Genomic DNA, 15954 nt, shown 5'->3' on the forward strand with positions numbered 1-15954 from the left:
AACAAACAAAAATTGGCCGGGCGCGGTGGCTCAAGCCTGTAATCCCAGCACTTTGGGAGGCCGAGACGGGCGGATCACGAGTCAGGAGATCGAGACCATCCTGGCTAACACGGTGAAACCCCGTCTCTAAAAAAAAAAAATACAAAAAACTAGCCGGCGAGATGGCGGGCGCCTGTAGTCCCAGCTACTCGGAGGCTGAGGCAAGAGAATGGCGTAAACCCGGGAGGCGGAGCTTGCAGTGAGCTGAGATCCGCCACTGCACTCCAGTCCGGGCATCAGAGCGAGACTCCGCCTCAAAAAAAAAAAAAAAAAAAAAAAAACAACAAACAAACAAACAAAATTAGCCGGCATGGTGATGCATGCCTGTAGTTCCAGCTACTTGGGAGGCTGAGGCAGGAGAATCTCATGAACCCAGGAGGTGGAGGTTGTGGTGAGCCAAGATGGGCTGGGTGCAATGGCTTACACCTGTAAGGCCGAGACAGGTGGATCACCTGAGGTCAGGAGTTCGAGATCAGCCTGGCCAACGTGGTGAAACCCCGTCTCTACTAAAAACACAAAAATAGGCCGGGCGCAGTGGCTCAAGCCTGTAATCCCAGCACTTTGGGAGGCCGAGACGGGCGAATCACCAGGTCAGGAGATCGAGACCATCCTGGCTAACACGGTGAAACCCCGTCTCTACTAAAAAAATACAAAAAACTAGCAGGGCGAGGTGGCGGGCGCCTGTAGTCCCAGCTACTCGGGAGGCTGAGGCAGGAGAATGGCGGGAACCCAGGAGGCGGAGCTTGCAGTGAGCTGAGATCCGGCCACTGCACTCCAGTCTGGGCAATAGAGCGAGACTCCGTCTCAAAAAATAAAAATTAAAAAAAAAAACACAAATATAAGTCACGTGTGGTGCCGGGTGCCTGTAATCCCAGCTACTGGGAGGATTAGGCAGGAGAATCGTTTGAACCCAAGAGGCAGAGGTTGCAGTGAGCGGAGCTTGTGCCACTGCACTGCAGCCTGGGTGACAGAGCGAGACTCTGTCTCAATAAATAAATAAAAATTGAAAAATGATTTAGAATAAGCTCCACTATGATTGTGTTGTGACATAGAATAAATATGAGTAAAATGTTTTAAAGTTTTTACCTGTTAAATGAGGAGATAAGGTCATTGCCTACAGTCCTTCAGATCTAAAACCACAATTTCTAAATTAAACTTTACTGGAATTGTGTTGTCATTTTCTTCCCACACACACAAGAGAGCTGTTCTGAGGCCACTAATTAACAAATATTTAATTGACACCTGTTACATGTTGGTACTGTTTGGGTGTTGGGAATACAGTGGTGAAGACTCCACTTTGAATGTGTCTGACTTAAACTCCTTGTGAATGGAATAGAGAGACATAGTATAGTAAATCATTTACAAAACCCATTTAACTTTTAAAGTAATTTTTTTAAATTGACAAGTAAAAATTGCATATATTTATGGTATACAACATGATGTTTTGGGGCGGGGTGTGTGTGTGTGTGTATATATACATAGTATGCCAAAATATATATATTTACTTTTTTTTAAACATTTTACTCATATTCTGTGTCACAACACAATTATAGTTTATCTTATTCTAAATCATTTTTTCAGTTATAATTTAAACAGCGGAGACTGATATGAGGAGAATTGTTAGTCTCCTATTATAACCTCACAACTATAAGCTTTAAGGTACTGTCAAGTCTTCAGTGAACAAACACTTGGAATTATTATTATATATATATATGTGTGTGTGTATATGTGTGTATATATATATAAATGGAATGGGCAAATCAAGCTATTTAACATATGCATTACCTTACATACTTACCTTTTGTATGTGTATGTGGTGAGAATACTTAAAATATACTTTCAGCGGCCAGGTGCGGTGGCTCAAACCTGTAATCCCAGCACTTTGGGAGGCCGAGACGGGCGGATCGCGAGGTCAGGAGATCGAGACCATCCTGGCTAACACGGTGAAACCCTGTCTCTACTAAAAATACAAAAAATTAGCCGGGTATGGTGGCACATGCCTGTAGTCCCAGCTACTCAGGAGGCTGAGGGAGGAGAATCGCTTGAATCCGGGAGACAGAGGTTGCAGTGGGCCGAGATCGCGCCATTGCACTCCAGCATGGGCGACAGAGTGAGACTGTCTAAAAAAAAGAAAAAAAAGTTAGATTCATGGAAGTAGAAAGTAAAGTGGTGATTACTAGAGACGGGGGGTGGAAGAATGGTAGATAGCCAGAGGACACAAAATTTCAGTTGGGAGGAATAAGTTCAAGAGATCTATTGTAAATTGTGGTTACTACAGTTAATAATAGATACTACATTTGAAAATTCAGAGTAGATTTTAAGTGTTCTCACCATAAAAAAAAAAAGTACCTGTATATGAGGTAATGAATACGTTCAGTAGCTTGATTTAGTCATTTCACAATACATACATTAAAAAAAAAAAAAAAAAACTCAGAAACAAATTGGGTTATTTGGCCTACTTACCTATCCTGGGATATTCCCTAGCACTGGGCAAAGCATATTACTGACATTCTATTACATTATATTTTTGGTGTTGAGGGACAGAGACATTAAGTAATTTGTCGAGGGTCATACTGTTAGTGGTGGAGCTGGGTTTCAGATTAAAGTCTGTCTGGCCTAAGAGGCAGCTCTTAATCATTGTTCTGTTCTTCCTTTACATTTCAGAAAGATAGAAAAATATAGGCCAAGTGAGATGGTCACACCTGTAATCCTAGCACTTTGGGAAACAGGGGCAGGTGGATTGCTTGAGCCCAGGAGCTCAAGACCAGTCTGGGCAACATGGCGAAACCCCAACTCGAGGAAAAAAAAAAATTAACTGGGCATAGGGTCACGTTGCTGTAGTCCCAGCTACTGGGGTGGGAGGATTCCTTGAGCCCGAGAGGTCAAGGCTGCAGTGAGGTGTGGTTGCACCACTGCATTCTAGCCTGGTGGTGACAGAGCGAGACCCCGTCTCAAAAAAAAAAAAAAAAAATTACAAATATGTGTGTGTATTTAATTCTGTTTTTCTAATGGCATTTATATTTTTGTTTCATGCATTAATTATTAGCTTACTTAGCTATTTTATGGATTACCTGACCTTATAGTGAGCTTCCTGGGAAAGATATAACCATTTATTTATAACTTTTTTTTCTATAAAAACACTTTCTAGACTTTAAACAATAAAGTACAATTTCTTGTTGCATAATCCCCTTATGACCTTAAAGTTATATGTCTGATTTAAACAGAATAGTACTTATGTGGTCAGTAGTAGCAGTTTTTTTTTGTTTTTGTTTTTGTTTTTTTTTAAAGACGGAGTCTCGCTCTGTCTCCCAGTCTGGAGTACAGTGGCTTGATCTCAGCTCACTGCAACCTTCCCCTCCCGGGTTCAAGCAATTCTCTGCCGCAGCCTCCTGAGTAGCTGGGATTACATGTGCCTACCACCACACTCGGCTAATTTTTGTATTTTAGTAGAGATGGGGGTTTCACCATCTTGGCCAGGCTGGTCCTGAACTCCTGACCTCGTGATCCACGCTTCTCGGCCTCCCAAAGTGCTGGGATTACAGGTGTAGTAGTAGCAGTTTTAATTTTATTTTTCTGATTGACTTTTGTAGATGCTCCTCGCCCTGCTAGTCATGCCCGTCCTCCATCAACAAGTTTGATTTATGACTCAGACCTGGCTGTCTCTTTTACCGACCTTGATAATCTCTTCAATTCTGATGAAGATGAACTAACAGTGAGTATCTCATTAATGAACAGATTATAGTTTGTTTTCCTTGATTTTATTTATTTTTATTTTTTAGAAGTGATTTGTGAGTTCAATACTATGTTTTAGCCCTGAACAATAGGAAATATTTTATAGTAAAATCTCATTCATTGATTTCTTTTTAAATCTCATGTTTGAGTAGTCTTGCCATAATGTCACCTATAACCTTTGAGGGTTTTGTTTCTCATTTTGTTTTTACATTAGGAAGACACATGATTAACCTTAATTTGAGCTCTGCCATATGTTCTATTTTGCAGTTTTAGGAAGCAGAATTATTTTCCTATTTGATTCTGTAGTTTGAGAAATGACCCTGGAATTTACTCATTCAGAGAACACATAAATAATTGACATTATTTACTTTGTCAATTTATTAAGGAATACCAGTTCTTTTGAATTTGTTTTGCATCACAGCTATTATTATAAGACAGATACATGATATAACAAAGAGGAAAAAATAATATTTAATGTTTAACACCCATTTGCAGAGAAAAGTGAATATAAAAGAAATTAAAGCTTAAAATGAGATTCCTTAGAATGTCAAGTCTCTGTCAAATTAATGAGTTGGGTGCTGCATTATCATAAAAGGGAATTCATTTTCATCTGCATAAAGGTAGCTTGGAAACTTCTGTGGTACATTTGGTCTTTTTTTTTTTGAGACGGAGTCTCGTTCTGTCACCCAGGCTGGAGTGCAGTGGCCGGATCTCAGCTCACTGCAAGCTCTGCCTCCTGGGTTTATGCCATTCTCCTACCTCAGCCTCCCGAGTAGCTGGGACTACAGGTGCCCGCCACCTCGCCCGGCTAGTTTTTTGTATTTTTTAGTAGAGACGGGGGTTTCACCATGTTAGCCAGGATGGTCTCGATCTCCTGACCTCGTGATCCGCCCGTCTCAGCCTCCCAAAGTGCTGGGATTACAGGCTTGAGCCACTGCGCCCGGCCTCATTTGGTCTTTCTTTTACTGTATAATATGCATTTAGTCCTCTCTCAACATATATGTCTTTATGTGTATATGTGTGTGTGTACATATACATATATATGCTGCAGATACATAAACTTTTACTGTATATCCCATAGGGTAGTACATTTTAGGGTACCCTTTACTAGGCAATATATCCTTGAATGCTTTGGCACATTCATACGTTCTCTCTACTACCATTCCTGTATCAGCTGTGGTTCCTCTGAGATAAAAAGGTAGTAGTCAGAACGTGGTCTACTTATTAATATTTATCACAAACTGTCTAACAGAAGACATGGAACTAATGTTAGCTCTGAAAACATTGGTAAGAGCTTGGAGATAGTAAAACTTGTTTGTTCAATGTATGAAAACTTAAGAACCCTATTGCTTTGTCATTAGATCTTCTGAAGTTTGTACTTAGTTTTACCTGTTAACAGTATTTTTGCAGGAGTAAGGAGACTATTAAAACAAGGTAAAAGTATAAGAATTTTGATAGGTGGGTGATTAATTATATACGAAACTTTAATATGTTCAACTTAAGGAGACAAATGCTTTGCAAGTATCTTTTACCAAAAAGCATTTCTAATGTTAATTACTACTTCTTATTGCAAGTTTTCTTATTTTTATTTATTTTAAGACAGACTCTTGCTCTGTTGCCCATGCTGGAGTGCAGTAGTGCAATCCCGGCTCACTGCAACCTCTGCCTCCCAGGCTCAAGCAATTCTTCTGCCTCAGCCTCCTGTAATTCTTGTGCCTCAGCCTCCCGAGTAACTGGAATTACAGGCATGCCCCACCAGGCCCGGCTAATTTTTTGTATTTTTAGTAGAGGTGAGGTTTCACCATGTTGACCAGGCTGGTCTCGAACTCCTGGCCTCAAATTTTTTGATCTGCCTGCCTCAACCTCCCAAAGTGCTGGTATTACAGGTGTAAGCTACCACGTCCGGCCTCTTATTTTTGGTTTTAAGTTAAGGTTAACCTTACTTCTGTATATTTTGAAAGTATTGGTCATTTTCATTGGAGGAACTTTTTCTTTTTAATTTGGAGGCTTACCAAATAAATATTACCAAATAAATGAGTATGAAGTCAGTGATGATCTAAGAAATGTATTATATCTTTCAACACTAGTATGTATTTGGCTGTATCACAGATTCAAAATATTACTTTTAATGAGTGGGCTTTACTGTTAAGTTATATCTGAATGATTACTGTTTTGAGATCACATTGGATGTAAAATTTTAGATAAATATGCTTTTTTTAAATAGCCTGGATCTAAAAAATCAGCGAATGGATCAGATGATAAAGCCAGCTGCAAGGAATCAAAGACAGGAAATCTGGACCCGTTATCTTGCATAAGTAAGCTTCCCTCATCTGTGCTCGTGATAAATTTGCAAACTTAATCTCAACAAAGCTCCCCACTCCCTTTGTTTTAAACACAGATTCACCTATTTTTAGTCATGTTAAAATGTATGTTTTTATTAAATATAGGCACTGCAGATCTTCATAAAATGTATCCTACACCACCATCATTGGAGCAACATATTATGGGATTTTCCCCAATGAATATGAATAATAAAGAATATGGTAGTATGGATACAACACCTGGAGGAACTGTTCTAGAAGGAAATAGTTCTAGTATAGGAGCACAGTTCAAAATTGAGGTTGATGAGGGATTCTGTAGTCCCAAACCTTCTGAAATTAAAGTAAGTATGTTTTTTCTAGAAAAATAATTCACTTCCTGTATTTTCTTATAGGATTAGTTTATTGCTATAGTTAGGAATTATTTCATAGTGGTTGCAGTTTTGTAGCTAAGTTGAGGACTGAATTGTTGTGTCACTATTAAGAATGCATTTAAGAAAATAATAGAATTGTATTTACATTTTATTCTGTTTAAAGAAGGGAAAAAAGGTCCAGAGCCTGTTTGAGATTTTTGTTTATTTTCCCCCCCAGAAGATAAGATACTGAAAACCTACCATCTTTATATTGTAGGATTTTTCTTATGTCTATAAGCCTGAAAATTGTCAAATTCTAGTGGGATGTTCCATGTTTGCACCTCTAAAAACTCTACCAAGCCAATATCTGCCCCCTATCAAATTGCCAGAAGAGTGTATTTACCGTCAGAGTTGGACTGTTGGAAAATTGGAATTGCTTTCTTCAGGGTCTGCAATGCCATTCATCAAAGAGGGGTATGATTTATGTTGTTATAATAGTATATGAATGCTTATACAGCTTTAATTTTTTTCATAGATTTACTTGGTATGCCGGAAAAAGAAAATTGGTTTTTGAAAATTCTAAAAATTATTTCTGGTTAATCAATTATAGTGATTGGCTGGGAGCAGTGGCTCACACCTGTAATTCCAACACTTTGGGAGGCCAAGGCAGGCATATCCCTTGAGGTCAGGAGTTTGAGATCAGCCTGACCAACATGGAAAACCTCGTCTCTACTAAAAATACAAAAATTAGCCAAGCGTGGTGGTGTGCCTGTAGTCTCAGCTACTTGGGAGACTGAGGCACAAGAATGGCTTGAACCTAGGAGGCAAACGTTGGAGGGAGGCACACGTTGCAGGGAGCCGAGATTGCACCAGTGCACTCCAGCCTGGGCAACAGAGTGAGACTTCATCTCAAAAAAAAAAAAAAAAGAAGAAAAAAAAGGCTAATTGGGTATGGTTAAACTATTAGGAAACCTAAGACTATTATGCTGGATTTGTATTCAGAAGCACCTTTTCTTTTGGGCTGCAATTTTAAATTGCTTCCATTTTTACATTTGCCATATTTTCCACACGTGTCACATTTTAACATCTCTGACTTTGTCCGTTTCAACTCAAGGCTGAAAGAAATCTGAATTTGAGATGTCTTGTAAGTGGTAGCATCTTAAAATTACCATTTTTCCCTTTTTACACATGAGCATCTCTAAAATCATTTTTTAAAAATCATTTTTCTTTTATAGTCAGTAGCATCTTAGAATCAAGGAAATATACGTATTTCTAGTAAACAAAATTTATAGATAGTAAATATGGATGTCTAGGTGTGCATTAGTGTATACAGTACTTATTAATGATTTTTGAACTTGTTGATTGATCCTTAGTCCACAACAGTCACTTAGAGTAGATATGTTAACCAGAAATAAAAATTGACTGTACTTGTAATTCTTGCAATACTTGTCCTTTCATAATTTTCTATGTAATTGAAAAACATTTGGGACGTTTTTAGTTGTATTTCATGTTACTAATATGTTCCTTTATATATATATTTGATTTTCTTTTACCTGGTGATGATAGTGATGGAAGTAATATGGATCAAGAATATGGCCCTGCTTATACACCTCAAACTCATACTTCTTTTGGGATGCCTCCTAGCAGTGCACCTCCTAGTAACAGCGGAGCAGGAATCCTTCCTTCTCCATCCACCCCTCGGTTTCCAACTCCAAGGACTCCAAGGACTCCTCGAACTCCTCGTGGAGCTGGTGGACCTGCTAGTGCTCAAGGTTCAGTCAAATACGAAAATTCAGACTTGTATTCACCAGCTTCTACCCCATCTACATGCAGACCCCTTAATTCTGTTGAACCTGCAACTGTCCCTTCCATCCCTGAAGCACACAGTCTTTATGTAAACCTCATCCTTTCAGAATCAGTTATGAATTTGTTTAAAGACTGTAACTTTGATAGTTGTTGCATCTGTGTCTGCAACATGAATATCAAGGGTGCCGATGTTGGAGTTTACATTCCAGATCCAACGCAGGAAGCACAGTATAGGTGTACCTGTGGCTTCAGTGCTATCATGAACAGAAAATTTGGAAACAGTTCAGGATTATTTCTTGAAGATGAACTAGATATCATAGGACGCAATACAGACTGTGGCAAAGAAGCAGAAAAACGTTTTGAAGCTCTCAGGGGTACCTCTGCTGAACATGTTAATGGAGGACTAAAGGAATCTGAAAAATTATCTGATGATTTGATATTATTGCTACAAGATCAGTGCACTAATTTATTTTCACCCTTTGGAGCAGCAGACCAAGATCCTTTTCCTAAAAGTGGTGTAATTAGCAATTGGGTACGTGTTGAAGAGCGTGACTGTTGCAATGACTGCTACCTTGCATTAGAGCATGGGCGTCAATTCATGGATAACATGTCAGGAGGAAAAGTTGATGAAGCACTTGTGAAAAGTTCATGCTTACACCCCTGGTCGAAAAGAAATGGTAAGTATGCTAATAAAATACTTTTTTGTTTGCTTATTTCACTTTAGTTGTATGACTTTGCTTTTCATTCTTAGGAAAAAGTAATAAAGGCAATTACCCGTGTAGCAAATAAAGACATTTAAAGTTGGACTTAAAACTCTTTTAAGGATGATGATTTTAAAGGGTGAATTTCTTAGCAGTTTAGTTTAATTTCACCAATAAAAGTATGGTTATTATAAATCTGTAATTATATACTTATGTAGGAATATGAAAGGCACATTGTATATATTAGCATAACATTGCTAATGGTCTGCTTTATTCAACATTCTTTCGCTCATTAAGTATTTACTGGGCACCTTATATGTGCCAGGTGTTAGCCTAGGTTCACTGTTGAACAAAGCACACATATTCTTTGCCCTTTTTGAATCTATAATTTAGTGGAGAAAATAGGAAATAAACAAAAAAGCTTATAATAGTAAGAAGTAATTTGGAGAAAAAGCAGAGTAAAAGAGTAGATAAAAGACACGTATGTACTATTTTAGATGTATGGTCAGATAAGATACTGAGGAGATAGCATTTGGGCAAACTCCTACATAAAGTAGAATAGGAGCTATGTAGTTAGATGAGGAAAGAGTGTTTCAGGCAGCGCAGACACCCTGAGGGAGTATTTTGCTTTTACGAATTTGAGGAACATTAAGGTGACTGATGTTGCTGGAATGCTTTGGGTGATAGGGAGACTGGAAGGAGATGAAATTTAAGAGGTAGCCATTCACCAGCATCATTTAGAGTCTTATACACCATGTAAGGCCTTTGTGGTTTGTACTAAATGTGATGGGAACCTATTGAACAGTTTTGACAAGGGGAGTAACATGATCTTTATTTTGATTGTTTTTTAAGAGATGTCTCAGCCTGGCACAGTGGCTCATGCCTGTAATCCCAGCACTTTGGGAGGCTGAGGTAGGCGGATCACCTGAGGTCAGGAGTTCGAGACCAGCCTGACCAACATAGTGAAATCCTATCTTTACTGAAAATATAAAATTAGCTGGGCTTGGTGGCGGGCACGTGTAATCCCAGCTACTTGGGAGGCTGAGGCAGGAGAAGTACTTGAACCTGGGAGGCGGAAGTTGCAGTGAGCCAAGATTGTGCTATTGCACTCCAGCCTGGGCAACAAGAGTGAAATTCCCATCTAAAAAAAAAAAAAAAAATGGCGGGGCGCGGTGGCTCACGTCTCTTATCCCAGCACTTTGGGAGACTGAAGTGGGCAGATCATGAGGTCAGGAGTTCGAGACCAGCCTGCCCAATATGGTGAAACCCCATCTCTACTAAAAATACAAAAATTAGCCAGTGTGGTGGGGCGTGCCTGTGGTCCCAGCTGCTCAGGTGGCCGAGGCAGAGGAGTTGCTTGAGCCTGGGAGGCAGAGGTTGTGGTGAGTTGAGATAATGCCACTGCACTCCAGCCTGGGCAACAGAGCAAGACTCTCTGTTGCTATTGTGTGGAAAATAGCCTTGGGGGTTGGCAGTAGTGAAAGTGAGAATAGAAGCAGGATAAATCAGTTGGAAGGCAGTTTCAGAAGCTTAGGTGAAAGATGATGGTAGCTTAGACAAGATAGGAGGCAAGCGAGATGTAAGTAATAGGTTTTAGGTATATTTGGGAAATAGTACCTACAGGGTTTGCCGATAGACATGTAAGAAAAGATGAGGCATCGATAATAGCTTGAGCAACTGGGTGAATGATGGTACTAACTACAGAGGAGGGAAACACTGGGGAGTAAATCAGATACACATTTGGAGATAATATGTTTAAATTCAGAGGAATGATTGGGTCCAGAGATTGAAAAATTTTGTGTGTGAGTTATCATCATGAAAAGCTGTGGATCTGGATGAAATAACCTATAGAGTAATTGTAGATAGAGTAGTACAAGGATGGAGCTGATATTTAGAGGTGGGGAGGGAGAAGAGGCGCCAGGAAAGAAAATTGAGAAGGACGTTGGAGGAAAACCAAGAGAGCATGGTATCCTAGAAATCAAGATTAGGGAATTTTTGTTTGTTTGTTTTGAGACAGAGTCTCGCTCTTGTCACCAGCCTGGAGTGCAGTGGTACGATCTCGGCTCACTGCAACCTCCACCTCCCGGGTTCAAGTAATCCTCCTGCCTCAGCCTCCCAAGTAGCTGGGACTATAGGTGCCTGCCACCACACCCAGTTAATTTTTTGTATTTTAGTAGAGACGAGGTTTCACTGTGTTGCCCAGACTGGTCTCGAACTCCTGAGCTCAGGCAATCCACCTGCCTCAGCCTCCCAAAGTGCTGGGATTATAGGCGTGAGCCACCGTGCCCAGCCCAGGAATATTTAGAAGAGAGTGATCATCTCTATCAAATACTATGATACATTAAGGTGAAAACTGAGACAGGCTATTGGATGTGACCACATAGAAGTTAGTGGTCACCTTGATAGGCAGTTTCAATCAACCTGATTAGAATGGGTTCACAAAAGAACAGGATGAGAAGCAAACTTAGACAATTTGCTGGGGACTTTTGCTGTAAATAGCAGAGAAATTGCATAATAGGGTTAAAACAGAGGTTTATTATTATTTTATTAAAGGTGCATTGGGAGTGATCCTATAGAAAGGAATTTTTTTTTTAAATTTAAAAGCCCAGGAGTTCAAGACCAGCCTGGTGAACATGGCAGACCCATCTACTAAAAATACAAAAGTTAGCTGGGTGTGGTAGCATGCACCTGTAGTCTCAGCTACTTGGGAGGCTGAGGTGGGAGTATAGCTTGAACGTAGGAGATGGAGAAATCAGTGAACCATGATTGTACCACTGCACTCCAGCCTATTTGACAGAATGAGACTCTGTCTCAAAAAGAAAAAAATGGGCATGTAATGCAGGGTTGAGTAATAATGATAGTACAGATGGAATGTTATATGGCTTCTGAAAATGAATACAGTTATATATAACAAATATGAATCTTAGTGATGCTGTTGAGGAGAGGAAGAGGGAACAAGTCCCAGAAGATTACATATAGTCAGATACCCATTAAAAATACCTCTTTAATGTATTACCGTTGATAAAGTTTTGAAACAAGCACAACTAAGTGTATTATTTTACATACACATAAAATTGAGGATATTGGTTAATTCTTGAAATTTCACACATACCGAAAAATGACCAAGAGATAGGATAGGGAGAAACATTTAATAAGATCATTTTTGGTAATGTTCTAGTTCCTAGGCAGTGAGATTACAGTTGTTCATTTTATTATTAAAGGAAATTTTTGAAATGTAAGAGAACAACACATGGATCAGTGATTAAGTTCATGTGTATGACATAGTATCAGCATTTATCCAATTATTCATTCCCAGGGACCAAATTTAAAAAGGGAAAGATACAAATAAATATCATAGGTATTCAAAAAGAAAAAGGAAAGATTATTTTAAACCATATAGAGTAGTTAAGATCATAGGCTGTGGACTCAGACTGCTTGGGTTTGAAACATGACTCTAGCACTAAATACTGCCTGCTACCTTGGGCCAAGTTAGTTAACCTTTCTGTGCCTTGATTTCTTAAAATAGGGTCAATAATAGATTTACTTTACAGGGTATTGAGATAATCAAATGAAATAGTACATATAAAACAGAGTAGTTGATCCACCCACCTTGGCCCCGCCTCAAAGTGCAGAGATTACAGGCATGAGCCACGCAGGTGTTCAAGACCAGCCTGACCAACATGGTGAAACCCCATCTCTACTTAAAATACAAAAATTAGCTTGGCGTGGTGGTGCATGCCTGTAATCCCAGCTACTTGGGAGGCTAAGGCAGGAGAATTGCTTGAACCCATGAGGTGGAGGTTGCAGTGAGCCCGAGATCCTGCCATTGCACTCCAGCTCGGGTGACAAGAGTGAAACTCGGTCTGAAAAAAAAAAAAAAGTTTTTCTCACATAGTAAGAACTCAGATGTTAGTAGTGGTAATGACAACAGCAGGAGGATTAGTGGCACTCTTTATAATTATTTTGTTTTTAAAAACCAACTTACAAAATAATGGAAAACGGCGGGGCACGGTGGCTCAAGCTTGTAATCCTAGCACTTTGGGAGGCCGAGACAGGTGGTTCACGAGGTCAGGAGATCGAGACCATCTTGGCTAACATGGTGAAACCCCGTCTCTACTAAAAATACAAAAAATTAGCCGGGCGTGGTGGCGGGCGCCTGTAGTCCCAGCTACTCGGAGGCTGAGGCGGGAGAATGGCATCAACCCAGGAGGCGGAGCTTGCAGTGAGCCGAGATCGCGCCACTGCACTCCAGCCTGGGCGACACAGCCAGACTCCGTCTCAAAAAAAAAAAAAGGCCGGGCGCGGTGGCTCAAGCCTGTAATCCCAGCACTTTGGGAGGCCGAGACGGGTGGATCACGAGGTCAGGAGATTGAGACCATCCTGGCTAACACGGTGAACCCCGTCTCTACTAAAAATACAAAAACTAGCTGGGCGAGGTGGCGGGCGCCTGTAGTCCCAGCTACTCGGAGGCTGAGGCAGGAGAATGGCGTAAACCCGGGAGGCGGAGCTTGCAGTGAGCTGAGATCCGGCCACTGCACTCCAGTCCGGGAGACAGAGCGAGACTCCGCCTCAAAAAAAAAAAAAAAATAATAATAATAATGGAAAACATTGAGCTTTACCTGGTATATGTTTTTTGAATAACAGTAAGCACTGATGTAAACAGAAAGCTGCAGACTTAAAAATGAATTTCTTCTTAAGAACTTGTCCAAAGAAAATAATTTAGTACAAGAAAGAGAGAAATGGGGCCCATGGCTCACCCCTGTAATCCTAGCATTTTGGGAGGCTGAGGCAGGAGTATTGCTTGAGACCGGGAGTTTGAGACCAGCCTGAGGAACATAGCAAGACCCCCATCTCTACCAAAAAGAAAAGAAAGAAAGAAAAGACTTTATATTTCAATTAAAAATTTTCAGTATTAAAAACAAATAATGGGCTGGGTGCAGTGGCTCATGCCTGTAATCCCAGCACTTTGAGAGGCCAAGGCGGGTGGATCACGAGGTCAGATCAAGACCATCCTGGCTAACATGGTGAAACCCGGTCTCTACTAAAAATACAAAAAATTAGCTGGGCATGGTGGCGGGCACCTGTAGTCCCAGCTACTCGGGAGGCTGGGGCAGGAGAATGGTGTGAACCTGGGAGGCGGAGGTTGCAGTGAGCGGAGATTGCGCCACTGCACTCCAGCCTGGGTGACAGAGCGAGACTCTGTCTCAAAAAAAACAACAACAACAACAAAAAACAAATAATGTTGGAAAACATAAATGTGCAATATTAGAATACTTTGATTAAGTTATAGCATCATGAAATGGTGGCAAGCTCCTGCATTAGAGCCCTTGGCATCTTTCCTCCCTCTTGGATACTCGTTTTCCAGATATTTATGTGGATAACTCTGTCTTCTTTAAATCTTGTCAGATGTCATCTTCTCATTATAAAAATGCAAACCCTTCTTCATGTTCTCCATCTTGCTTTCTTTCCATAGTGTTGACTATTACCTTCTAACATAATAAAATTTATTAATTGTTATTTCTTACCTCCATTAAGAACACTCTTTGCAAAGCTCTGTGTAAAGGCAAAGATTTTTGTCTATAATCTAAACACCTAGAATAATGAACACAGTAGATCAGGATATTAAAATAGATGTTTGGATTTGTTTATTTAGTTTTAACATCTTGAAAGAAGATATGTTTGAATGAATTTAAGTCTGCAAAGTATAGTTTGTGTATATATATGTATTTTTTTCTTTTTTTTTTTTTTTGTTTGTTTTGTTTTTGAGATGCAGTCTCACTCTGTTTAGCCCAGGCTGGAGTGCAGTGGTGTGATCTTGGCTCACTGCAAGCTGTGCCTACCGGGTTCACGCCATTCTCCTGCCTCAGCCTCTTGAGTAGCTGGGACTATAGGCACCCGCCGCACACTGAGCTAATTTTTTGTATTTTTAGTAGAGATGGGGTTTCACCGTGTTGGCCAGGCTGGTCTCGATCTCCTGACCTCGTGATCCACCCGCCTCGGCCTCCCAAAGTGCTGGAGTTACAAGCATGAGCCACCGCACCTGGCCAGTGTAGTTTGTATATTTTAATGACAATGTTAATTTTGTTGAAGATAGAGAAAGCTCTGTTCTAATTATAAAAAATACGGCCGGGCGCGGTGGCTCAAGCCTGTAATCCCAGCACTTTGGGGGGCCAAGACGGGCGGATCACGAGGTCAGGAGATCGAGACCATCCTGGCTAACATGGTGAAACCCCGTCTCTACTAAAAAATACAAAAAACTAGCCGGGCGAGGTGGCGGGCGCCTGTAGTCCCAGCTACTCGGGAGGCTGAGGCAGGAGAATGAGCTGAGATTCGGCCACTGCACTCCAGCCTGGGCGACAGAGCAAGACTCCGTCTCAAAAAAAAAAAAAAAAATACATACTTGCTGAACAAAAATTAAGAATACCATACAATTCACCCATTTAAAATGTACAGTTGGCTGCTTTTTAGTATGCAGAGTTGGGCAGTCATCAACACAGTCGGTTTTAGAGCATTTTCTTATTAAACCCCCTGCCTGTTAGCAGTCACTCCCTTTTTCCGTTCAACCTTCTTTCCTAGCTATAGACAACCACTAGTCTACTTTCTGTCTACCTAGATTTACTGCTTTTGGATATTTCATATCAATAGGATTATATACTCATATCAATAGCATTATATACTGTATGGTCTTCAGTGACTGGCTTTTTTCACTTTGCATAATGTTTTCAAGGTTCACCTATGCTATAGCACATATTAGTACTTTATTGCCGAATAATATTCCATTGTATGAAGAGACTGTATTTTATTTACCCATTCATCAGTTGATGGATATTTAGTTTTTTCCCACTTTTTGGCTATTATGAATAATGCTGCCATGAACATTTGTATACAAGTTTTTATATGGACATGTTTTTATTACTCTTAAGTGGACTCACTGAGTCATATTGTTTAATCTTTTTTTTTGTTGTTTTTTTTTTGAGATGGAGTCTCACTCTTGTTGCCCAGGCT

At 40.2% G+C, this 15954-nt stretch overlaps 1 protein-coding gene across 1 annotated transcript in view; it reads left to right on the top strand.

Moving 5' to 3' along the window:
• Nucleotides 1-15954, top strand: part of MED13 (mediator complex subunit 13) — a 127377-nt gene that overhangs the window by 76161 nt on the left and 35262 nt on the right. The window contains exons 12-16 of the mRNA XM_033183742.1: nt 3630-3751; nt 5996-6086; nt 6219-6433; nt 6720-6916; nt 8009-8925. Of these exons, the coding sequence (XP_033039633.1) occupies nt 3630-3751; nt 5996-6086; nt 6219-6433; nt 6720-6916; nt 8009-8925 (1542 nt within the window). The remainder of the gene's footprint in view (nt 1-3629; nt 3752-5995; nt 6087-6218; nt 6434-6719; nt 6917-8008; nt 8926-15954) is intronic.

Source organism: Trachypithecus francoisi, unplaced genomic scaffold (genome assembly GCF_009764315.1).
Source record: "Trachypithecus francoisi isolate TF-2019V2 unplaced genomic scaffold, Tfra_2.0 Lachesis_group20, whole genome shotgun sequence".
NCBI lineage: Eukaryota > Metazoa > Chordata > Mammalia > Primates > Cercopithecidae > Trachypithecus > Trachypithecus francoisi.